The sequence below is a fragment of the Nothobranchius furzeri genome, chromosome 5, assembly GCF_043380555.1.
Source record: "Nothobranchius furzeri strain GRZ-AD chromosome 5, NfurGRZ-RIMD1, whole genome shotgun sequence".
In the NCBI taxonomy this organism is placed as follows: domain Eukaryota; kingdom Metazoa; phylum Chordata; class Actinopteri; order Cyprinodontiformes; family Nothobranchiidae; genus Nothobranchius; species Nothobranchius furzeri.
In genome coordinates, this window is record NC_091745.1 from 41,088,946 (window position 1) to 41,113,617 (window position 24,672).

Consider the following 24,672-nt stretch of genomic DNA (forward strand, 5'->3'; position numbering starts at 1 on the left):
TTCCAGAAAACGAAGACAGCGAGGGTGAGTAGATGATGAGATGATCCTAAACTGGTGCAATCATCCGGCAAAGTGATGTGTCTCCATCCTCCTTTTGAACCCGCGTCCCTGATTGGGAAATCTCCTGCAGCTGCCGCTCCCCCTGCTCCTCACCTGTGGAGAATTAGCTCAGAGTCTGGTGAGAGGAGAAGGTGTGACTCACCTCTGCCCAGGAACATGACACATGGCTATATATATATATAAATATATATATATATATATATATATATATATATATATATATATATATATATCAGACGTCAAGTTAAACCTAAACAGACAGGGTTAAGAAAATATGATCGGCCTTTTCCCCCATCACTTTCATTTTTTAAATAGTAGTTAATAAACATTCGATACCATTACAATTTCCTTTGATTTAATTTTAAATAAATATTTAGAGTGCCCAGGTAGCACATCAACAATGCAATTTAACGGTTTTCTTAAAGTAGGGACGTTTAACCAGAGCGCTCTCCTTCCTTCTGCTCTGCGTAAACCTGTGCTGGTCACCTGTGCGTAATCAAATGTTATAGGGATAAGATATAGCCATGAGGTTCAATTTTGCCTCAGACCGACTTATTGCTGTTTTATGGTGTGGCTGAATCTGCGATCCGCTGCCACGCGGACTGGAATAACAAATGCAGCAGTAACGGGAGTTGTGGTCAGGTTCATGAGGAGTCACTGGCTGGAGCGGACCCGACTTTAATACGTCATCCCAAAATAGAAGCTAATATCTTAATTTGACCTTGAATGAAAAATGTTGTTATAAAACCTCTTAAAAGTTTTTTATCACGGAGGAGGCAGCGCTCATTTCTGCCTTCAGTCTGACAGCGCGCCGGAGTTTGCGCAGCGTGCGCGCTTATTGAATCTGTGTGTGTGTGTGTGCGTGTGTGTGTGCGCACGCGTACGGCACAGCTCCATGAGCCGCTCAAGTCATCGCGTCTCGTTATTGGCGATATTTAAACCAATGTTGTAAAATTACTTCTGCCCAGCCCAGATGTGCTCACTTGTGCACCCGTGAGCCGTGGTTCCGCTGGAACGCGTCTGACCTCTGACAGACGCACTCTGAACTTCAGATCTTCAGCGCGCTGTCAATAGCCTGAATGGGAATCATTTCTTGATTCATTTTGTTACATCCACAATGTTCTGTGTGTGAGGTTTACAACGTCAGAACACCTGCCTGAGACAGTGTCTTAATTACAATCTGCCAGAATGACTCGCCACCTTCAGATACCTCCAACACCGTTAAAAATGATCAAATACGGAACATATCGGCGTGCGCCAGGCCAGAGTGCTAAAGCTGGGCGCATTGTTATTATGAAGCTAGGACACATGTGGAGGACACACTCGCAAAAACATACTTGTTTTCAGTTACATTTATTGTGCCCACTTACTTTTTCTTAGGCCCACCCACAAATGAGTTTCTGGCTATGCTACTGGTGACATATGACAGACTTCTCTGAGCTCCGCAGCCATTACACTTTTCACCTCGCGCACCCCCTAGCGGCAGATCGCGCACCCCCGGGGGTGCGCGCACCACACTTTGGGAATCCCTGTGCTAGACGATGGCCCCCTCCATGAGGCCACCACAGCTCAGCAGAACATCATTGTAGCTTCTTCTGGGGAGAAAAACACTTAGAGAGAAAATAAAGTTAACCGCTGAAATTGCAGGAAATAATACAGTTAAAGAGCAGATTGTAGAAGAAAGTAGTCAAGTGTGAAAAGTGGTCAGTGTATCCTCCAGCAGTCTAAGCCTATAGCAGTATAACTACAGAGATAACCTAGCCTTTTTAGATGGAGGCATGTTGGAGGCAGGGCATGGGAGAGCCGTCTTTACCGACTGTACACTCCACCTCTCTCTACTCCCCCACTTGTCCGGATCTAGGCTAACATCAGATTTTAACCATAAGCCCTATCAAATAAATATGTTTTGAGCCTATTCTTAAAAGTAGACAAGGTGTTTGCCTCACAGACTAAAGCTGGGAGCTGGTTCCACAGGAGAGGAGTCTGATAACTAAAAGATCTGCCTCCCATCCTATTTTTAGATAATCTGGGAACCACCAGTAAACCTGCAGTCTGAGAGCAAAGTGCTCGGTTAGGAACGTATGGAACAATCAGATCACTGATGTATGATGGAGCATGATTATTAAGAGCTTTATATGTGAGAAGGAGGATCTTAAAATCTATTCTGAATTTAACAGGTAGCCAATGTAGGGAAGCTAAGACAGGAGAGATATGATCTCTCTTTTTAATTCTCATCAGAACTCTAGCTGCAGCATTTTGGACACTGAATACTTTTAACTACATTCTGTGGACTTCCTGAGAGTAATGAATTACAGTAATCCAGTCTTGATGTAATAAATGCATGAACTAGTTTTTCAGCATCACTCCTGGAAAGGATGCTTCTAATCTTAGCAATATTCCGAAGGTGGAAGAAGGAAATCCTACAAACCTGATTAACCAGGCATTTGAATGACATGTCCTGGTCAAAGATAACACCAAGGTTCCTTACTTTGTTCTCGGAGATTAATGTAATGCCATTAAGGTCAGGCGACTGGCTAAGCAATTTCCTTTTCTGGATTTCTGGTCCAAAGATGAGAACTTCCGTCTTGTCTTGATTTAAAAGCAAAAAGTTTAGAGTCATCCAATTTTTTATGTCCTCAAGACAAGCCTGTAATCTACCCAACCGATTAGGTTCATCAGGGTTAATGGATAAATATAGCTGAGTATCGTCAGCATAACAGTGAAAGTTTATCCCTTGCTGTCTAATGATTTTACCAATTGCAAGTGCATGAAGAGATGGAGGAGAATGTGGGACAATTTTGTCCATGTTAAAAACTCTCTGAAATACAAAAAACACAACATAAACACGATAGTAAATGCACTATCATGACCGAATACGTGACAGGATACTCCAGAAGCACGCTACGCCCTCTGTTCTTCTGGAGGGGAACTGCTTGGCAACACTCCCCAGGAGACGGAGAAGTGCAAGAGCGAAACGTTGTTATGTGTGCGTGTCTCTCCCTCAAGGAGCTGACGCAGAAGCATAAACTAGGCTTTAAGTAAAAGGACTTAAGCAGCAATCCAGCGTTTTCTCACGCTCTGTATTTTTACAATTTTTAATATATCCATCAAAGTGATAGTCTTGCCCTGTACGGTGATATACAGTACCATATCAAAATGTAATACAGATGTGACCCTGTCAGAAGGTTTACACGCCCCAGTGATTTTGCCTGAAACAACTTGTCACAAATGGATTTGAATGGCTGGGGTAGGCAACAGGGCCCAAAATGTTATCACTGTACTTCAGAGCATTGTGATGATTAATCTGACTATTGAACAAAGTGGGCAGCAGGAGGTAGACCGGGTTGTCCAGTATGTGGGGGGTTGCAGGTTCGATCCCAGCTCCGACCAGAGAATGTCGCTGTTGTGTCCTCGGGCAAGACACAACCCACCTTACCTGCTTCTGGTTGGAGCGACTGGTGGCGCCGGTGTTTGGCAGACTCGCCTCTGCCAGTGCGCCCCAGGGCAGCTGTTGCTACATCGTAGCTCATCCCCACCAGGGTGTGAATGGGTGTGTGAAGTGGTGAATGACTGATTGTGTTGTAAAGCGCCTTGGGGGGTTGTAGAACCCTAAGAAGGCGCTATACGAACACAGGCCATTTACTAATTTCCAAGTCCGGAAAATGTTGATATTCATCTTTATTTCTTCTGTAGCAATAATCCCGTTACAACCATTTTATTTTTGCCCAGATTCCACATTTCCATTTTTAATTCCTCTGATTTCCACATTTCCATTCTAACTATATTTATTCACTTAAAAGTTTGATATTATAATCTGAGAGAATATTTAAACGCATAAGCTTCCAGAATGAAAAATGTAACTTTTGCTTTCACAAATATATCAACGTGCCGTAGTTCTGCAGAACACTGGGTGCTTCTGCAAGGTCTTTAACTCATTCACTGCCAGCCGTTTCCTGATCGGTAAAGCCCTTCACTGCCAGCGTTTCTCACCGTTTTTACTGTTCTTTTAAGAGTCACAGAACGTTGCGCGCTAGGACGACTCCAAAACTACCAAAACAAAGTGGAGACTCACCTCTTACATTAGGAAGAATCCGCGCATTTCGAGCGTTATCCGTTTTTTCATAATCCGTTGTTGAATTGTGATCGGCAGAAGCTTTTCCAGTTTGCATATCACTTTTTTTTTACAGCAGCGGCCCAAAACGATCTCCTAACACGTGGATTTTCTGCTTCCCGGTTACGTGACATGTGACGTATGCGGATGAAGATTGGCTTTAGAGCTGAGATGTTTGTTCTCACGGTGCGGGGGCTCGTTCCGACGCCCACACTGTAAAAAATGAAAATGACGACTTTAGTCGTCAATGGCAGTGAATGAGTTAACATATTTTACTCATCCTTTGATAAAAAAAAATGCAATTCATGATTGTTAATGTGCAAAATTAGGTGTTACTGTGTTTTGTAGTCGACATAAGTGAGAGATTATGTCGGAGGTGAGCGGGAGAAGGAACGTGGTGGGTGCTGTTTGACATTTGACCGTTCTCACGCGTTTCCCAGTGTGATTTTCATCATTTAACTTCTATGAGACTAGAAGTTAAACTAATCGTGTTTTAATCCTGCAAACTTCTCCAAATATAAAAGTCCATCACAGATGTATATACCAAACTTGCTTTAGTACATTCTTACAAAAAAAAAACTTGTGATTTACAGGAATTCTGTAAAAATGGCCGCAACATCGTCATTTTCTGCAGCAACATAGTGGTCTCTCCCCTTTGTGACTGAGTGACGCTCCTTGTTGTTACCCCTTGCAGTGACCATGCGTCAGTTCGACCATCCTCACATAGTGAAGCTGATGGGAGTCATCACTGAGAATCCAGTTTGGATCATCATGGAGCTCTGCACACTTGGAGAGGTAGGACACCAGAAGATAAGAACATTTCGTTGTCATCTTTACACTGATTCATGCTTTTGTTTTGAAAAAAAAAATCAATTTTTAATTTAATTTAGCAACTAACATCTGATCAGTACTGTGCAAAAATTAGTTTTAGATGTTGACGCCTTTCCAGTCCATTAGTTTCTTTCTGTAAACCTTTTAACTCTGACCTTATAGTCATTCAAACACAAAAGCCTAAACTCTAGGATTGGTTGAATTGTTGTGCTTATATAATTATAATTTTATAAATCAGCTCTATTTTGCAGACTGTCAATAAAAACATTTTTTCATTTTTTTGTATTTAAAGAAAATGAGCCAAAGTTCGCAGTAAAATAACAACTATTGTCATGGTCTGGCTTTGTCCTAGAAGCTAAGGGCAGCCAAGATCAAAGGTGGATTTTTAAAACCTCTTTCAGTAACCCTAGACAACCTTTTCCTAAAAATGATTCAAACACGAGTTACTTTATAATTAAACACCTTTCTGTGAAAGGTCCATGCTAATTCCATCCTGACTGGGACAAATACAGTGGGGCAAAAAAGTATTTAGTCAGCCACCGACTGTGCAAGTTCTCCCACTTAAATTGATGACAGAGGTCAGTCATTTTCATCATAGGTACACTTCAACTGTGAGAGACAGAATGTCAAAAAAAAAATCCATGAATTCACATGGTAGGATTTTTAAAGAATTTATTTGTAAATCAGGGTGGAAAATAAGTATTTGGTCACTTCAAACAAGGAAAATCTCTGGCTCTCACAGACCTGTAACGTCTTCTTTAAGAAGCTTTTCTGTCAAATCTCATGGGGAGGGAGCTTTTTCTCACGCAGCACCCAAACTATGGAACGCACTACTCCTGCACATCCGGAAAGCACAATCATTACACGAATTCAAAACACGACTAAAAACCCACTACTCCAGCATTTCCTTTGGTTCCTAAAATGGCCACTCTTCCTATGCTCCCTGTAACTGTAGCCTCCCCTACCCATTGTTGTGCTTTTATCATGGGTGTAACGTCCAAAAGGGTCACTTTTCACCTATATATTGATCATTATGGTGACCTTTCATCTACAGCATAAATCCGCTTGTTTTGGCCTTCCAAATCCAGAAGGTTCTGTTCAGCGAGTGTTTACATAACTTCTTCGTCTTCGTCTTCCTCCGCTTATCCGGGACCGGGTCGCGGGGGCAGCATCCCAATTAGGGAGCTCCAGGCCGTCCTCTCCCCGGCCTTGTCCACCAGCTCCTCCGGCAGGACCCCAAGGCGTTCCCGGACCAGATTGGAGATGTAACCTCTCCAACGTGTCCTGGGTCGACCCGGGGGCCTTCTGCCGGCAGGACATGCCCGAAACACCTCCCCGGGGAGGCGTCCAGGAGGCATCCTGACCAGATGCCCAAACCACCTCAACTGGCCCCTTTCGATCCGGAGGAGCAGCGGTTCTACTCCGAGTCCCTCCCGAATGTCCGAGCTCCTCACCCTATCTCTAAGGCTGAGCCCGGCCATCCTACGGAGGAAACTCATTTCGGCCGCTTGTATCCGCGATCTCGTTCTTTCGGTCATTACCCAAAGCTCATGACCATAGGTGAGGATTGGGACATAGATCGACCGGTAAATCGAGAGCCTGGCTTTCTGGCTCAGCTCCCTCTTCCCCACGACAGATCGGCTCAGCGTCCGCATCACTGCAGACGCCGAACCAATCCGCCTGTCGATCTCCCGATCCCTCCTACCCTCACTCGTGAACAAGACCCCGAGATACTTAAACTCCTCCACTTGAGGTAGGACCTCTCCCCCGACCCGGAGGTGGCAAGCCACCCTTTTCCAGTCGAGAACCATGGTCTCAGATTTGGAGGTGCTGATCCTCATCCCAGCCGCTTCACATTCGGCCGCGAACCTACCCAGCAAGAGCTGAAGGTCAGAGCTGGATGAAGCTAGGAGGACCACATCATCCGCAAAAAGCAGAGACGAGATTCTCCTGCCACCAAACTCGACACACTCCACACCACGGCTGCGTCTAGAAATTCTGTCCATAAAAGTGATGAACAGAACCGGTGACAAAGGGCAGCCCTGGCGGAGTCCAACCCTCACTGGGAACAGGTCCGACTTACTACCGGCTATGTGGACCAAACTCACGCTCCTCTGGTAAAGGGACTGAATGGCCCTTAACAGAAAGCCACCCACCCCATACTCCTGGAGCGTCCCCCACAGGGTTCCCCTGGGGACACGGTCATAAGCCTTCTCCAAATCCACAAAGCACATGTGGATTGGTTGGGCAAACTCCCATGCCCCCTCCATCACCCTTGCAAGGGTATAGAGCTGGTCCACAGTTCCACGGCCAGGACGAAAACCACATTGCTCCTCCTCTATCTGAGATTCAACTATCGATCGGACCCTCCTCTCCAGTACCTTGGCGTAGACCTTTCCAGGGAGGCTGAGGAGTGTGATCCCCCTATAGTTGGAACACACCCTCAGGTCACCCTTCTTAAAGATGGGGACCACCACCCCGGTCTGCCACTCCCTAGGAACTGCCCCCGATGACCACGCAATGTTGTAGAGACGTGTCAACCATGACAGCCCTACAACATCCATAGCCTTGAGATACCCAGGACGAACCTCATCCGCCCCCGGGGCTCCGCCGCTGTGTAGTTGTTTGACTACCTCAGCAACTTCTGCCCCCGAGATCGGACAGTCCATCCCCAGGCCTCCCAGCTCTGGTTCCTCCTCGGAATGCGCATTGGTGGGATTGAGGAGCTCCTCAAAGTATTCCTTCCACCGTCCGACTATAGCCTCAGTTGACGTCAGCAGCTCCCCATCCCCACTGTAAACAGTGTGAGCGAGTTGCTGCCTTCCTCTCCTGAGGCGCCGGACAGTTTGCCAGAACCTCTTTGGAGCCGATCGATAGTCTTTCTCCATGGCCTCACCAAACTCCTCCCACGCCCGAGATTTTGCCTCGGCAACTGCCACTGCTGCACCCCGCTTGGCTATCCGGTACCTGTCTGCTGCCTCCGGAGACCCACAGACCAGCCACGCCCTGTAGGCCTCCTTCTTCAGCCTGACGGCTCCCCGAACCTCTGGTGTCCACCAGCGGGTACGGGGGTTGCCACCACGACTGGCACCGGCCACCTTACGACCACAGCTAGCAACAGCCGCCCCGACAATCGCAGAGTGGAACAAGGCCCACTCGGACTCAATGTCCCCCACTGCTCTCGGGACGTGGTCAAAGCTCTGCCGGAGGTGGGAGTTGAAGACCGTCTTGACAGGTTCTTCTGCCAGGCGTTCCCAGCAGACCCTCACTATGCGTTTGGGTCTGCCAGGTCTACGTGGCATGTTCCCTTGCCATCTGATCCAACTCACCACCAGGTGGTGATCAGTTGACAGCTCCGCCCCTCTCTTCACTCGGGTGTCCAAAACATACGGCCGCAGGTCAGATGATACGACTACAACATCTATCATCGACCTGTGACCTAGGCTGCCCTGGTACCAAGTGTACCGGTGGGCATCCTTATGTTCGAACATGGTGTTCGTTATGGCCAAACTGCGGCTTGCACAGAAGTCCAATAACAAAACACCGCTCGAGTTTACATAACATGAAGACAAAACATTCAAACCAACATTCTCACCCAAGGTTCCTGCACTCACTGTGTGAACGCCAGACGTCAACATTCTTCACTCTGAATAAGTGAAGACTCCACGACGTTATAGTTATAAGTTAAATAATCATATGTGATGAATGAACAAGATGTTTAAATCAAATGTTTGAATAACCTGTGCATAAATCAATGAATTTGAAATGAATATTGTTCTTACAATTATCCATTTATATCACAAATCAGTATGTGTTTGATTTAACAAGTTAATGCGTACACTCATACAAATCACATGAGTTTTAAAGGGACTATAAGGAAGTTTGACAGCCAGAACATGTATAGAAATAATAAATGTCTTCTTCATACATTCTCCTGCAATGCCCTGATCCTGTAGAATGAGCCCTGGCATTTTTACTGTGATTGCCTGTTTTTCTGTAAAATCACAGAAAAAGAGCGATGCTCGGGTCGAGCAGGCTGCTTCATGCGCGTTCACGCTCAGACATAGCCCGTAGCATTTGCTATCCGTAGTTTTAGCAGCAGAGAGAGAGGCAGTGCCAACTCAGCGACTTTGTCGCTGTTCCTAACGCCTAGTGATGAACCTAGCTACATTTCTGAGGACCCTTAGCTACTTTCTGTAGAACTTTCTTCTAGATATTTCCTGCAAATTAGCAACAAAATAGCCATTTTCACTCCGAACCATTCTTTGGATTGACGTTGTTTCAGGTGTCATCAAGGATATAAAAGTTACAGTTCTGTCCTCCGGGCCACACACACACACACGGGACTGTCTCAGCTGTTATTTTCGTTAAGGAGTGTGCACGTACAGCATGCGCGCCTCGTGCACGAGTCTACTATTGAAGATGCCGTTACGCTTTTGGCCTGAGGGGGCAATCACGAGCATAAGAATTCAAAACTCCGTAAAGTCCCTTTAAAGATTCTCATTCACAGTGTTAAGACTTTTGTATCTGAGGAGGGCGTGGCTTCCTGAGGGATGTTGGTAAATACTCAGAAACGTGTCAAATTCTGATTTGCCAAACTTGGCCAGAAATCATAACAAAGTAGTTTAATAAAACAAGATTTACTTCCCGATTAATTCAGTTTCCAGCTGAGCCCCGATTCGGCCAAATTGGGAAAGAAGCCTCTTTTGAAACAAACTCCTTTGACCTTAAGTCACAACCCTTCTGCGACGCTGCAAGTGATTACGGACACAACAGCTCTTCAGAGCTACTTCACACCTAATCTGCAGACCCCGGGTTGCATCTCATGGCCGGGGAAACCGAACTCAGAGGAAGCTACTAATCTCTGAGTGTTGTGGTTTCGACGTCTGGTGACCTCACCACTCTGACTGCAACCCTCCAGACCGCCGGGAGCAACTCATACCAGGGTATCGTAAGCCTGCATACTGGAGTCTGATGAGGTTCATAAATAAACAACTCTCTAGTTTATAACAAACAACAAATTCTTTTACACCCAGATTTCACCATTTGTCTCAGATACAAAGAACGGTTGCTACAACGTCTAGCTTCCATCACAACACCTCACATCCACCACATCCACCACATCACATCTCATTATTCATATCTTGTCATGTATCATTAGTTTAGGAAAAATAAATAAATTGATTTTATAAACTATATACTGACACTGTCTGAATTAATATGAAGTGTGTTTATGGTCCCTGAATAAGCAAAGAACCCGAGAGTCTTCTGATTAAACATTCAAAGATCAATCAGGTTGATATTTTATATTTGTGTGGAATATCACATCTTATTGATCATAATTAATATGTATTAATTGCTACATAGGCTTTTAAATGTTTGCATTACTACTATTGTAACACTAGCTTTATTGGATTGTCCCCTCTGTGGTTAGTTATTCGCGCTACCCTAGTTTTGTCCACCACTTTTGTAATGGCATTGTTTTGTATGTACAGCACTTTGGTCAGCCGCAACGCTTTAAAAGTACTTTGTAAATAAACTATGAATGGATGGAAAGGTCAAAAGAGTCGTACCTAATCTTCACTTTCAAGGTCATAAATTGTTTGCTTCCCACACGCAATTTGTTTACACGTTTTATTGTTTTTGCATCTATTTTCTAAGCGAAACATATAGAAATACATGAAAACAACACCCTTTTTCTGCTGTTTTACTTGTTACTGGTTTTTACAGGAATCCTCACATGTTGCTTCTCTAAATTTATTGCTTTATTAGAATTTCTCTGTCATATTTGTCTTCATTGGCTCTTTCTGTTTTATGTTTTCTTTTATTTTTATTTTTTGGTCTAAATAACTGCTCACTGCACTCTTCTTCTCCCGTCCTTTTTCCATAGTTACGTTCATTTCTTCAAGTTAGGAAGTACAGTCTGGATCTGGCCACTCTCATCCTGTTTTCTTACCAGCTCAGCACAGCGCTGGCTTATCTGGAGAGCAAACGCTTCGTCCACAGGTACAGACTGTAAACATTCATATTATTAGGTAGTTGTAGGAGAAAGGTTGTTTAATAGTGGGTGACTTTGAGCTTGTGTTGCCATCTACTGAGAAAAAAGAAGCTCCTGAGAAATATTTCCAGTTTTTGTTTATGGAGTAAATATCAGTGTGTCTTCTGTTTTTCAGAGACATTGCTGCGAGAAACGTGCTGGTGTCTACGGTTGACTGCGTAAAGCTGGGAGACTTTGGATTATCTCGATACATGGAGGATAGCTCTTATTATAAAGGTAACAGAAACTTCTCACGCTGTGTGAACACATCTCATCAGTCAGGTGTAACTGGTTGTTTTCTCTTTTCTAAGCATCCAAAGGGAAATTGCCAATTAAATGGATGGCTCCAGAATCCATCAACTTCAGACGATTTACCACAGCCAGCGATGTCTGGATGTTTGGTGAGTTTTAGTCTGCAGTTCTGTTCTTAATCCCAGCAGCAGATATGTGTTTGTCCCACTAAGATGCACTTCTCTGTTGCCCGTCCATTCAAAGGCGTCTGCATGTGGGAGATTCTGATGTTCGGCGTCAAGCCATTCCAGGGTGTGAAAAACAACGACGTTATCGGCCGGATAGAGAACGGCGAGCGATTGGCTATGCCCCCTCAGTGCCCTCCCACTCTCTACAGCTTGATGACAAAGTGTTGGTCGTATGATCCCAGCAAGAGGCCGCGCTTCAATGAGCTCAAAACACAACTCAGGTACTTAGTGTGTGTGTGTGTGCGTGCGCGTGTGTGTGCGTGTGTGTGTGTCCCTAAGTGGTTGGATTAGTCTGGATCAGAAAATGTTGTGAAGTATGCTTATCTCCTTCTGAAGGATGAAAATGTTAGATTTAGACCTCTTGGTGTCTTTTCTCTGTTCTGCTCTAATATTTTTTTATGAAGAAAGTCGAACTGACATGTTTACAGGTGTCATTTATACCCTATTTTTTAATTCAAATGACATTTTGTCCCCCTTGTAACTTATTCGTATCAATTTCTGCTCACTAAGTCAGAGATCCGTGTTGTCTTTCAAAAGCTGCCTGTCTTTATAGGTAAATGTGTACATTTGTGATCTCTGTGAAGTGCACTAGAGGCCTTTTTTCATACCAGTAGAAAGTAGACCGTAAATGTTCCAGGTGAAGTGTTTGTAAACCTCTTTCTAACAGCAGGTGTCACTCTCTCTGTTCTAACACACAGCTAAACCCATCGTTTATATGGAGCTGTTTGATTCCAACTCTCACCTCTTCTTTCTTTTGGTAGATTATGTTTGCACAGATGTGACAAATAATATCAGTTCTTTAGATCTTTAAAACATTGTTTTGTTTTTTCCAGCTGTGGCCCAGATTGATGTGTTTGTTTTATTCAGTTCTGCTTTTGTTTAGATATCATTTCCCAGCTGTTCACAACTAAACTGGGCTCATGGAGAAAGATGAAGAAAAATAAACTTAAAAGATCAGTTAAAAAAACTTCTGCTAACAGATTTTTTTTCTGCATGGAACCACTTGGCAGAGGTGTACACTCGAGTCACATGACTTGGACTCAAGTCATTATTTTATTAACTTCTGACTTGACTTGATAAAATCTGTAAAGATTACGACTTGACTCGGACTTGAACGCCAATGACTTGCAACTTGAATCGACTTGCATCTGTTGACTTGATGATGACTTGAGCATATTTGATATTTTAGCACAAAAGTGCAACAAGCTCAGCTCAGAATAAGAAACGGAGACTGATGACTTGAAAATTCAAAGTTAAGGACTTGAACTTGACTTGGACTTCCACGTCATTGACTTTGGACTCGACTTGAACTTGGTAGTCTTCGACTTGGGCTTGACTTGAGATTTGAATGGAAAGACTTGTGACTTACGTGTGACTTGCAAAGCAGTGACTTGGTCACACCTCTGCCACTTGGTGTCATAAGTCACTTCCAGTTCGCCCCAATAGCACCTAAGTGCTGGTCGCCATCCAAATCATCACCTTGGCCATTTTTCAGGCTTAATAAAGGTTTGTTAACATTTCTTTCTTTTTGTTTCCTCATCAAAGAGTTTCCATCAAAAACACACCTGCTGTTCCTTAGATTCAGACCTTTACTCCCACAAACCAGACAGAACATGTATCTGAAATCACTGATTTCACAGAGGATTTCCTCACTGGATTCCTAGTTTGTGGTTGTGAGGATGCATTTTATCACCAAGCTGTTTTGCTTAATGAGATAGTGGTTGGTGTGGTAATGGAGCTGTGGGCAGATTAAATGCAAAACCTTTTTGTGCTTCAACTCTCCGGTGACTGACACATCACTGTCCTGTTGGTAGGTTTATCAGAAACCAGATATCTGTTACGACAGAGCGCTCGTACACTAGAGGCGCTGAGGTCCAGTCTGGGCAAAGCTTTTCTCAGCTATCTTCACTCATCAAGTCATAACTGAGACATGAAAAGACTTGATGGTTTTTGGAAATGTTGATTTTAGTCTTCGTAAATGAAACGTGAGCACTGGGAACAGCTGGTCTGAAAAACAGAGATACCCAGACTTGGTTACGGCAAATCTAAATAAAGCAGATCATCACAGATGAATCTACAAATAGTTGTTTGTTTTTAACGGGATTTCTCCCTAAAACAAGTTGCTTACTTCAGCCATTGTTGTCCAAATATCTTCACCTTTATTAAAGTTAATTACACTAATACAAAAAAGTCAAGCCAATTCTGAACTTCACGTTTAATCAGATTCATCCAAAATTGTTTGTTTTAAGGTTGCTTTATGCTTGACGCGTCCGCACGGCTCCGCGCGGCGAAATTGCGTCATTTTAACAACCACGCCCCTCCACCGCGCCTCTGCACGGCCCAAAATTTCCGCAACGCGCACCTAGAAAATTTTCTAACCACGCGGACGGTCGGACGTGGAAAAACATGGTGGTCCAGCAAGAACTAGTTTGGCAGAGGTTCGTAAATACAGACATTTGTATAATTCAGCTCTCAGAGATCACCGTGATCAACATGTAGTTAATAATTCTTGGAGAGAAATAGCTCGCACTGTCGGAAAAGACGAGGACGCTGTTAAAAACTGCTGGAATGCCATGTTGTAAACAGTAATTTCTACTTCTACTATGGTGTAGTGTTGGATGCATGCCGTAGAGCTCCATGCTGCCCCCTACGGTTTGGGAGAATATTGGCTCACCGCAGAGACAAGCCGCATGAACCCTAAACGCTGCAAGTTGTGAAGCGAGTTTCAGCCGTGAGCCGCATCACCAAGCGGAAAGTGAATGCGTCAAGCATAAACAAAGCTTTATAAGCTTCAAGTATTGTAACAAGCAGGATACACACACAGGGCCGTGAGTCTCTTTCCGGAGTATTTCTATTTAATCATATGACTCAGTATAAGGACTTAATTATACTAACCAAACAACAGTATTACTCCTGTCTAATCATCTCCAATCGAGGCAACACTAAGTCATTGTACTCCATTATCAATAAAATTCACTGGCCATCCGATAATCTGCCCCCACACATGTGCTCTACTGCTGCTTGTAATGCCCTTCTTCTGTTTTTCAACGAAAAAGTAATAAACATTCACCATGCAATCAACCAAAGCATCCCCCCTATCTCCCCATATGATCCTCCCGAACCAACACAGTTATTTTCCATTTTCCAACTTCCCAGTGATTCTGAGATATCAGATATTATCCACAAGTCAAAGCCTTCTACCTGCCTTCTCGACCCCCTTCCCACGGCCTTGGTTAAATCCTGCCTCCCCTCCCTGCTCCCTCTCGTCTCCGCTCTCACACACGCATCCCTTTCCTCCGGTATTGTTCCTTCTATCTTCAAAACTGCTGCAGTTACTCCAATACTTAAAAAACCTGGTTCGGATCCTAACATTTTTACTAATCTCCGCCCCATCTCCATCCTTCCCTTTGTCTCCAAAGTTTTAGAAAAAATAGTCGCTACCCAGCTCCACACCCATCTGACACTAAACTCCTTCAATGAACCCTTCCAGTCCGGTTTCCGCCCACTTCACAGCACAGAAACGGCCCTCCTCAAAATAACTAACGATCTCCTCATTGCTGCTGATTCCGGTCTACTATCCATCCTGGTCCTCTTTGATTTGAGTGAGGCCTTTGACACAATATCTCATTCCATTCTCCTCCATAGGTTATCTTCCATCGGCATTGCTAACATCCCACTTCAGTGGTTTCAGTCCTACCTATCAGGTCGCACTCAGTTCATTACTATCAAATCCTCCCGCTCACAGCCCTCTTCTGTTTCTTCTGGTGTGCTCCAGGGCTCTGTCCTGGGGCCCCTCCTTTTCATTATATACATCCTTCCCCTAGGCAATATCTTCCGCAGATTCAATATTAATTTTCACTGCTTCGTGGATGACACCCAGCTCTATTTGTCCAGTAAGCCAAATTCTGCACTTCCTCCCTCCTCCCTCATCACCTGCCTTCAAGAAATTAAATCCTGGTTCAGTTCGAACTTCCTGAAATTAAATAAAGACAAAACAGAACTTCTTTTGTTTGGTACCAAGAACACCCTCTCAAAATTTGACAGTTTCTCTCTCACAGTTGATAATACTTCAGTTTCCCCCTCTCCCCAGGTCAAGAGTCTGGGTGTCATCCTAGACAGCACACTATCCTTCCAATCTCATATCAATAGCATCACACGGTCAGCTTATTTCCATCTTCGTCACTTTAATTGTCTTCGCCCCTCCCTTGATGTCCACTCTACTTCTATTCTTGTCCATAGTCTGGTTACATCACGTATCGATTATTGCATCTCTCTTCTCTCAGGCCTCCCTCAGAAAAACCCTCCGTAAGCTCCAGTTGGTTCAGAATGCAGCAGCACGCATCATTACTAAAACTCCCATCTCTCATCACATCACCCCCATCCTCAAACAACTCCATTGGCTACCAGTGCACACCAGGATTAACTACAAGATTCTCCTTCTCACCTTCAAGGCCATCCATAACCTCGCCCCTCACTACCTCACAGATCTTGTTCACATCGTCACCTCGTCCCGTTCCCTCAGGTCCTCCTCCTCCATTCATCTCTCTGTGCCCTCCTTTTGTCTCAGCACCATGGGGAGTAGAGCCTTCAGCTGCACCGCTCCCAAACTCCGGAACTCCCTTCCCCGTCTCTTCAAGAACATTAACTCATTCACAGAATTCAAAAAACAACTCAAAACTCACCTCTTCATAACCCCATATCAGCTTTGAATTTTAGAGTGCCTTGTTTGTTCATGTTTACGTATGTTTACTTACTGAATGATTTGTGTTTTTATTCTGTACAGTGTCCTTGAGTGACCAGAAAGGCGCTTTTAAATAAAATGTATTATTATTATTATTTTTTTTTTTATTCTCTTATCCGATGGCACCAACTAGTGGCTGACAAGCATATGACACAAATAGTCTCTGCAACCCTTTTTTAAGGTGGCGACTTCACATGTTTTGTTTATAAATGTCCTGTAGCTGACAAACAGCTAAAACATGTTTTACAAGTATGGTTCTCATGTCATGCTGTGTTTTCATATATTTACCTTTTAGAGACTTACTTGTCCATGAAAAGTTCATCTGCATCAGCTGAGGTGTTCCTTAAATTTGAAGCATGTAAACAGTCTAACATTATTGGTTAGTTCTGGTCGACACTCGGTTTCCTATTGCACAGGAGCGCTGTAGGGCAGGGGGCGTGCTTAGCAAAAAAAAAAAACATTTAGCTTTTTTCTCTGTGATTTAAACATTTAGTGAAAAGTGATATTTTACACTAAAATCTCATTATGAAACACACACGGCTGCAGCCTCAGCACGGTGCCGTCGTAGTTTCCCTCTGCAGGCACATTTTCTCGTTACTAAAGCAGAAACAGGAAAATAAGAGTGCGTATTTAACTCCTGCGGTTTTTATGAGTTTTTAAAGAGCAGAATGACTCACACCTGAAATTCCACCTCCAAGTAGTGCAAATTCTTCATTTCTCCTTTTTTTAACACTACCTTTTCCCTCCTGTCCTGTCCCGGCCTCTCAAGCCTTTTATCAGTCTCCTTTTGTTAACGGGTTTGAATCTAAAACGAGCCACAGGGCTTCGGCATCCTGTTTTACCTGTTCGACGCATGTTTGAAGTTTACCCCGCGTTGACAAAATTAAGAACATTCATTCAAATTGAAAATGACAGCTCAACATAGCCGAAGGCTAACCAATTCTTGGTGTTCCCTGGATACAGAGTCAACATTGACCGTGCTCATTCTGGGTGCTGGCTGTTCTTAGGAGAAACTTGTGCCGTATAAGGTTATAAAGTCTGAATTAGCTTTGGTCTGACTCGCTCTTGTATCATCATATCGATTATAGGCCTCTCAGGCCAAATATGCAGCTTTAACTCCTACTGCAGTCTTCCTAAAGGGTGTTGCATGGCGGGCAGCTGACAGCAGCTACAACCTTCCAAAGAGCAGAAATGGAGAGTATGAAAGAGAGAAGGAATAATCCCACCTCTAATGTAGCTCATAGGAGAAGTGTGATGCTGAGATTTTCTCCTGATGGAGATGTGTGTTTGAAGAACGACTGACGCCTGCAGTTTGATGGAGTTTCAGCTGCAGCAGAGCATAGTTTCATCACCCAGGAGCTCAAGTCTTTATCCGTTTAGTACGGTTTGCTGTTATTGGTGTAGTCGACTCTGTGTGGTGCGTCAGCGCCGACTGCAGCTGGCTGATCATCAGCCTACTGGATGTTTGGTTTTCCTTCAAGGCTCTGAGAGGATACTCTCTGGTGCGATTGGTGTTGTCTGAGGTAAAGGTTTTTCTTGTCTCAGATTTTCTAAATGTTTCTTTTACTTTGTTTCTCTGTGTAATTAGTATTAAATGGTGTCCAGATGCTGAGTCATGCGAGTTAGACACCTCAGCAGTGCTGTTTTTTATTACTAACAAACCCGCATTCACAATCGACACGCCGAGCCTGAATGTCGAGAACTTCATTTAGTTTTAGGATCGACTAAAAAATGTATTTTAGATCTATTATGTAAATATTTTTTTGCATTGTGGTAATCGTTTTTTGTGTCTTTAATATAAAATACCTTATTTAAATGTAGCGCCTGTGTTGACCATGATGATTAGTTCAAGCAGAAGATGTTTTTTTCTGGACTAAGATATCCATTAGTTCTGTTTAATAATCTGAAACCTCTCCATTTCTGCAAAACCCATCATTTGATTTTTGGCTTTTCATGTTTCCATAAAAACTTTCTAACAATGTATTAAATTTGCTGAAGAGTGATTGTTTCAAACTCATTTAAACATTTTACGGGAACTGTCCCACTATTCAAGATTATTCTTTCTTTTTGGGGGGAAAAATTTAACAATTTTTAATATTTTTGCTGCACTTTTGATGAGCCGTGTTACATTCTGACCTCTAGCATAGCAACATCCCTGCTCGGGTCCAGGGGCGCCTCCAGAAAATTTTGATGGGGTGGCCAGGCGGGGCCAAAGACATTTTTGGGGTGGCACATGTCATTGTATTGCATTGCTCCTTTATTTGTTTTTATTTAAAACAACTGAATGTATCCAAACATGTATCTAAAATTTTACAAACAAACATTTCAGAAAATACATTTCAGTTGTTTTATAATTTATTTAAAATTTTATGTATTTTTTTAGTTTAATTCACCTTTTGCCGTGTTCACAAAAAAACTATGGAGATCAAAACTTTTTTAAATGGAGCAGCAGAAACGTATGTATTTTTTTTTAATTCTGATTATTTCTTTACTCATTAGTTGTATTATTTTTTGTTTTGTTTTACAATTATGTCTTGAATAAGTAAGATCAATTTATGGTTTGAATGAACATTAATATGATTTCTTAACACTGTCTTTTGTTGGGGGCAGCAACTTTCTAGGGGTGGCCACCCCTTGCGGGCACCCTTGCTCGGGTCATCTAAAGGTATTTTGCTGCTGTTATTGATGTTGGTGAGGTGTGAGATGAATGAACAGATACTGAATCTTTAGGATTTCTCAACACATTTGCAGAAAAACATAAAACTGTTCAGTCAGTCCAGCCTGAGTAAACAACTGTAGGACGTCTTGTTATTCCAGGTGCTGCAGTGGTAGCAAAGCTGGGGTAGGAAACTGTCTGTGGTGTGTGTGTGTGTGTGTGTGTGTGTGTGTGTGTGTGTGTGTGTGTGTGTGTGTGTTGCAGCTTCTATGTGCTGACAGTTTCATCATCACACGTTCATGCGTGATTAAATTTTACGACGTGGAGCCAGAGCGGCCGACTGGTTGAGTTTAATGAGCTGAGCTGGTCTAACTGCTGTCAGATTTTTGGGCCGAAAAGTGACTCAGCAGGGAAACAAAAACACACCTACGACCTGTAAGGACACATTATCTTTTTGACAAAAATATTATTTTTAATTGGAGAGTTCATAGATGAAAACAGCAGCAGTACTGTGTGTTGTGATGGAAGACGAGCTGCATCAGGAGACTGACTCGGACAGGTGGAGGGACACGCAAACACTCAGCAGGAGACAACAGAGCGAGCAGGGGGGCAGGATGGGACTAGAAATAGCTCTTAGCCTTGTTGAGTGTGCGTGCTGAATTGTTTGACGGCACACTTTTGTGTTTGTGGTCCCAGTAGCTCCCAGCGATCGACTTCTTCCTCTCAGAGTTTAATCTGCCTTAATCTGAAAACAGGTTAGTGTGATTGGTTTTTCCTTAAATGTAACTTTGGGACAAATGTTCTGGTTTGCGGGGTTTAATGTTGTGTAATTTCTCCGTGATTCAGTTGGTTTTTATAGAATGTAACCGAAAGATTTACTGTTTACCTGAATTTTTTACATATGTTGTATCGGATCCTGTCATTAAAGTGGAGGCAAACGCCAGTAGTTTGTAACAGTGCATCACAACAGACATCCTAGGACAGAGCGGGGGGGTTGTCTTTTATTTGCCTTCAGTGGTTTCTCTAATTGTAAGCAGCTCAGGGAATGTTATTGTGAGTTATTTAAGAGGAAAAACAGTCATATATTATCTTCTGGCCCCTGAGGAGGTCTGTTTGTGTAAAACTGTGTTCCCAACACTAATAAAACCATCGGAGAACAGTGTGTGCTTTTTAACAGGGTTCTAGTGACAGTTAAAAGAATGAGAAGATAAAACTTCCTGTCCAGGGAAATCTTGGGAAGTGAAACTGAGTATTTGTATGTTTTCACTGTAGCAAGTAAAACTACTTGATAAGGTTTGTTTCATAGTCGAAATTTGAAAGAAAGTAAAAGGAAGTCATAAAATCATAATTATTCATAACAAAACAAGTGAAGGAGCCTCGTGATTCCTGCTTTCATTCCACTTGGTCATTGTGGCCATTTTCCTGAAATATCACGGTTGTTCGTATTATGATGCTGAATCGATGCCCAAAAGCAGTGTGTCGGATTTTTATTGATAATTTACATGAAAACCTTTACTATATATATTTTGTGTGTGTGTGTGTGTGTGTGTGTGTGTGTGTGTGTGTGTGTGTGTGTGTGTGTGTGTGTGTGTGTGTGTGTTAGGATTCAATCGCCGTCTGTCAGGTGGCAGCAGTTCATTCTGATGAAATTAGATGTGATAATGTTGGAAAAGTCTGTCCTGAGTTTTCAGCTAAATTCTGTCTTAAAAATTACAAATGTTGTCTGACTTTTATTTTCACAATTTATCGACTGTCTCTCCTGTACTATGAGCGATGTCCTGTGGCTGATATCCTGTTTAGACTGTTTATTTATGTTTATATTCAGCCATTTTCTTTATTTGCAGCACGATACTGGAGGAGGAGAGACTCCAGCAGAAAGAGAGGAGCAGGATGGAGATGAGGAGACAGGTCACCGTCTCCTGGGACTCTGGAGGGTCTGATGAAGCGCCGCCGAAGGTGACACAATTACTCTCGTGTCTGTGTTTGTGCTATTTATTTATTTATTTTGCTTTTTTTCTGAACTTGAACCAGTTTGATTTCTCTGACAAACACATTTATTCCATAGTTTTTGGGTTCTAATTCACTAGAATACAGCAAAAGTCAAGCAGGTGGTATCAAATTTTGTTTCAGATTTTATGAAATAACTTTGTGCACAAAATGCTCCAAAACACTGATTAATTGACCCCCCTCCCACGTTGACTCCCTACTGTCTGTTTTCTGCATGTTTGTTACTAACGCCATCCATCCCTCCCTCCGTCCCTCTCTCTTTCCCTCTCTCTCTCTCTCTCTCTCTCTCTCTCTCTCTCTCTCTCTCTCTCTCTCTCTCTCTCTCTCTCTCTCAGACTCGTCTCATCTCTCCTCTCAGCTTGTTAATCCAGCTGCTCTCTGCTCCTCTCTGACTTACTGCCATCATTCCCCTGCTGTCAGCATCTGCTAACTGCTTCTTTTAGTTGCAGCTAAGGCCGTATATCTTCAAGACTAGGAGATGTGGTTTGGAGGTCTTAAAGTTCTGGAACAAAATCTGGTTTCTGTTATAGAGAAAAACGTCTAAAATTGGTGGATTTTATAACCAGGAGGAGTGCAAATGAAACAGTAACCTAATCGTGTTTCAGACTTTTTTCCTACTTGTCTTCAGGTACATTCCTGACCACAACACGTATTTTCTTTATGTGAAACCCTTTTTTTCTCCACATGCCCCTCCTCTGCTTGTGTTTTTCTGTCTACAGCCGAGCCGCCGTCCTTCCCTTCAGCCCACCTTCAGTCTGGATTGTGTTTCTGCTCCCTCTCCTCATCACTGCCTTCCAAACCAACGCTTTCCCTCACAGCTGCCCCTCTGCATTGGAAACTCTCATCCATCATCTCCCCACGCTCCTTCTCACCCACCCACGCCTCCTCTCTTCTCACTACCTCTGAATTTTCCTCCTGGCTTCTCCTCTGCCAGTCCTCAGCCTCACTCTGCAGCTCTTCAACACAGATCTCTGTCTCAGCAAAACATCCAGTTACATCTTGAATCCAACCCTTATTCCTCATTTTTGCTCCAGCCTCAGGGTAAAGGTGGCTTTTCACCTCACACATATTCACGCAGCTTGTCCACCGGCAGCTGTCCCCTCAAGACAAATGTCCCAAATGTCATGCTTGGTTCATCCCAGTTAAACAACACCGACTCTTGGCACTTCCCTCTGCTCTTTTCCCGGTCTGGACCAGACTTTGACCCCTCGCTCAGCAGCATGTCAAACATTTATCCTCCACAACATATCTGGTCCAAGTCAAATTGTAACCCTGAGACCCTGCTGTCCCCCAGCTTTCCCCCTGACCGCCAGACTAATCCATGTGCTCCAGCCCATCTTGACTTTGACCCTCATACCAAACCCCCTGCTGCGCATTCATACTGGAAGCCCCCACTTGATCCTACACACACACAAAAGGCCCTTGCAGTCCCATCGACCCGTTATCCATCCCTCAACACTCCTCAACCACTGCCCATCCGTCCTGCAGCTACCAATGTCCCGTTTGCCAGTCCCCACTCTCAAGGACCCCGGTCCAGACCTTTAGAGGCAGGTGGTGTGCTGATCTAATAACAAGGTCACATAAATAAAAATGCAGCCTTACTTCTTTTTGAGCCCATTTAAAAACATCCAACAGTTGAAGGTAAAACAAATAAGTAAATGTGTGTTTTACATTAAAGGTGTGGAACACTCGTTTCATCAATACATCAGTACAACGGCACGATTCTGCCACTGACTGTTTGTTCTGCAACGTTGATGTTTTATCTCCACAAACCGCATGAGCCTGGAGGAGTTCTGCTGTGCGGTGGAGTTGCTAATGCTAACGGTTAGCTTCTACCAGTAGAGGTGTTCTCTGCTTTTTCCTGGACACCAATACAACAACCTTCCCCATCGTGAGTCAAGATGGGTGAGTCCACAAATGTTAACTCATTCACTGCCGGCCGTTTCCTGATCAGAAAAGTCCTTCGCTGTCAGCGTTTTTCAGCGTTTTCACAATTTTTTCAAGAGTCACAGAACGTTGCGCACTAGGATGATGTCAACGCCAAAACTACCAAAAAAAAGCAGAGACTCACTTCTTACATCAGGAAGAATCTGCGCGTTTTGAGCGTTATCTGTTCTTTCATAATCCCTTCTTGAATTGTGATCGGCAGAAGCTTTTCCGGTTTGGCCTCACTTTTTTTTGCAGCAGCGGCACAAAACGATCTCCTAACACATGGATTTTCTGCTTCCTGATCACGTGACGTGTGACGTATGCGGATGAAGATCGGCTTTAGAGCTGAGATGTTTGTTCTCACGGTGCGGGGGCTCGTTCCGATGCCCACACAGTAAAAAAAATGCAAATGACGACTTTAGTCATCAATGGCAGTGAATGGGTTAAGTGACAGTGTGACGTCTATTTTCTTTCAGAAGCAAATGCAGGAGAAAGGTGTAGGAGACATGTTCAGCCTGCATGAAAAACTCAACAGTGACCAGTTATAATTAGAAATCATCTTTAAAAAGTGCCACACCTTTAAACGTGTTTTTTCTTCAATCACATAAAAGTTTTTACATAAAAAAGCAACTTTCTTAGAAAAAAGCATTAGCATTGATTCTAATGAAAATAAAACTATTTCAACGGAGATAATGGGATACATGAAGTGTAATGGGATTTATTTATTAATACTCATATCAGTACTTGGTATCTGCAAGTACTCAAAAGTAAGTACTTGTAATTGGTTTAAACTATCTGGTATTGATGTGTAAAATAATATAAACCAGTTTTATACCAATTCTCAAAAAGAAGAAACGTTGCAGCAATACTTTTGCTAAACTACTAATATTTTATAGATTTAATATAATAATATAATTTTGCCCAATCAGCATGTTTTCCTTTTATCTGGTTGCATGTTTTATTGAACATGTTCCCAGCCCCAACCCTGTGTCTGAATGTGGATGCTCAAGTTCCTTGGATTATTGCATCCTATTTCTGTCCTGTTGGAGATGCCTGCAGTAAATCCTAAATCCACAGAGCTAACAGTGTGACTCTTGTAGTACACATGAAAGACTCCAGCAGTACACAGTTGGCTTTAAAAAGCAAAAAAATAAACCATTAGCATTGGTTTAGAGGGATGCTATGCAACTGTTTATTTTTAAATCGCTTTCTTGAGCCAGTATGGGCTGAAATTACCCTTTAAAGGGTTTTCAAAATGTGACTGAGACTGTGACCCCCTACCACCAGAATACAGCACTTGCAACTTCAGACTGGCAGTCCGCCACCTGTGGACTTGGAGCCAACATACCTGACACTGCAGTCTGCTGCCAGCATGTTTTCTGCATGTTTTAGATCATGAACACAGCTGATTTGTTTGATTCTATGATGAATCACTCCTGTAGACACTAATGAAGGCTGGGGAGACATTTAAGCAGATAAGCCCCTACCACACACACAAAATGGTGGTGTTGCTGGGCATTTTTCTCAGTTTTTTTGGCTTTTTGTCAGACTCCAAGACTGGGAATGGGGGGGGTGTCTTTACATGTGACAAAAATAGCATGAGGTGATCAGTAACAATGTGAAGTGATCTGATATTACAACCAGACTGCTGTGTGTCCTAGCACTGCTGAAGCTTATGGGCCATTCCCATCTGTACCGGGTCGGCCCGGGCCGGGTAGCGTAGGTTGTTTACATATCTGGGTGGCCTGGTATTTTTCCGGGCCAACCAAAGCCCCATTCCCACCTGTACCGGGTCGGCCCGGGCCGGGTAGCCCCAGTCGG

The 24,672-nt window shown here is 43.4% G+C and overlaps 1 protein-coding gene across 19 annotated transcripts in view; it reads left to right on the top strand.

Annotated features, from left to right (window-relative positions):
- LOC107396176 (focal adhesion kinase 1) overlaps positions 1 to 24,672 on the top strand; it is a 90,967-nt gene that overhangs the window by 48,940 nt on the left and 17,355 nt on the right. For 10 of the 19 annotated variants that reach the window (XM_054740436.2, XM_054740437.2, XM_015975746.3 and 7 more), the window contains 7 exons: positions 4,866 to 4,966; positions 10,893 to 11,008; positions 11,176 to 11,276; positions 11,351 to 11,440; positions 11,535 to 11,739; positions 20,760 to 20,871; positions 21,642 to 22,469. In XM_054740436.2, coding sequence (XP_054596411.2) covers positions 4,866 to 4,966; positions 10,893 to 11,008; positions 11,176 to 11,276; positions 11,351 to 11,440; positions 11,535 to 11,739; positions 20,760 to 20,871; positions 21,642 to 22,469 — 1,553 coding nt within the window. Of the gene's footprint in view, positions 1 to 4,865; positions 4,967 to 10,892; positions 11,009 to 11,175; positions 11,277 to 11,350; positions 11,441 to 11,534; positions 11,740 to 19,539; positions 19,671 to 20,759; positions 20,872 to 21,641; positions 22,470 to 24,672 lie in introns of those variants that run through there. The other 9 variants (XM_054740438.2, XM_015975748.3, XM_015975751.3 and 6 more) reach the window with 2 other exon arrangements.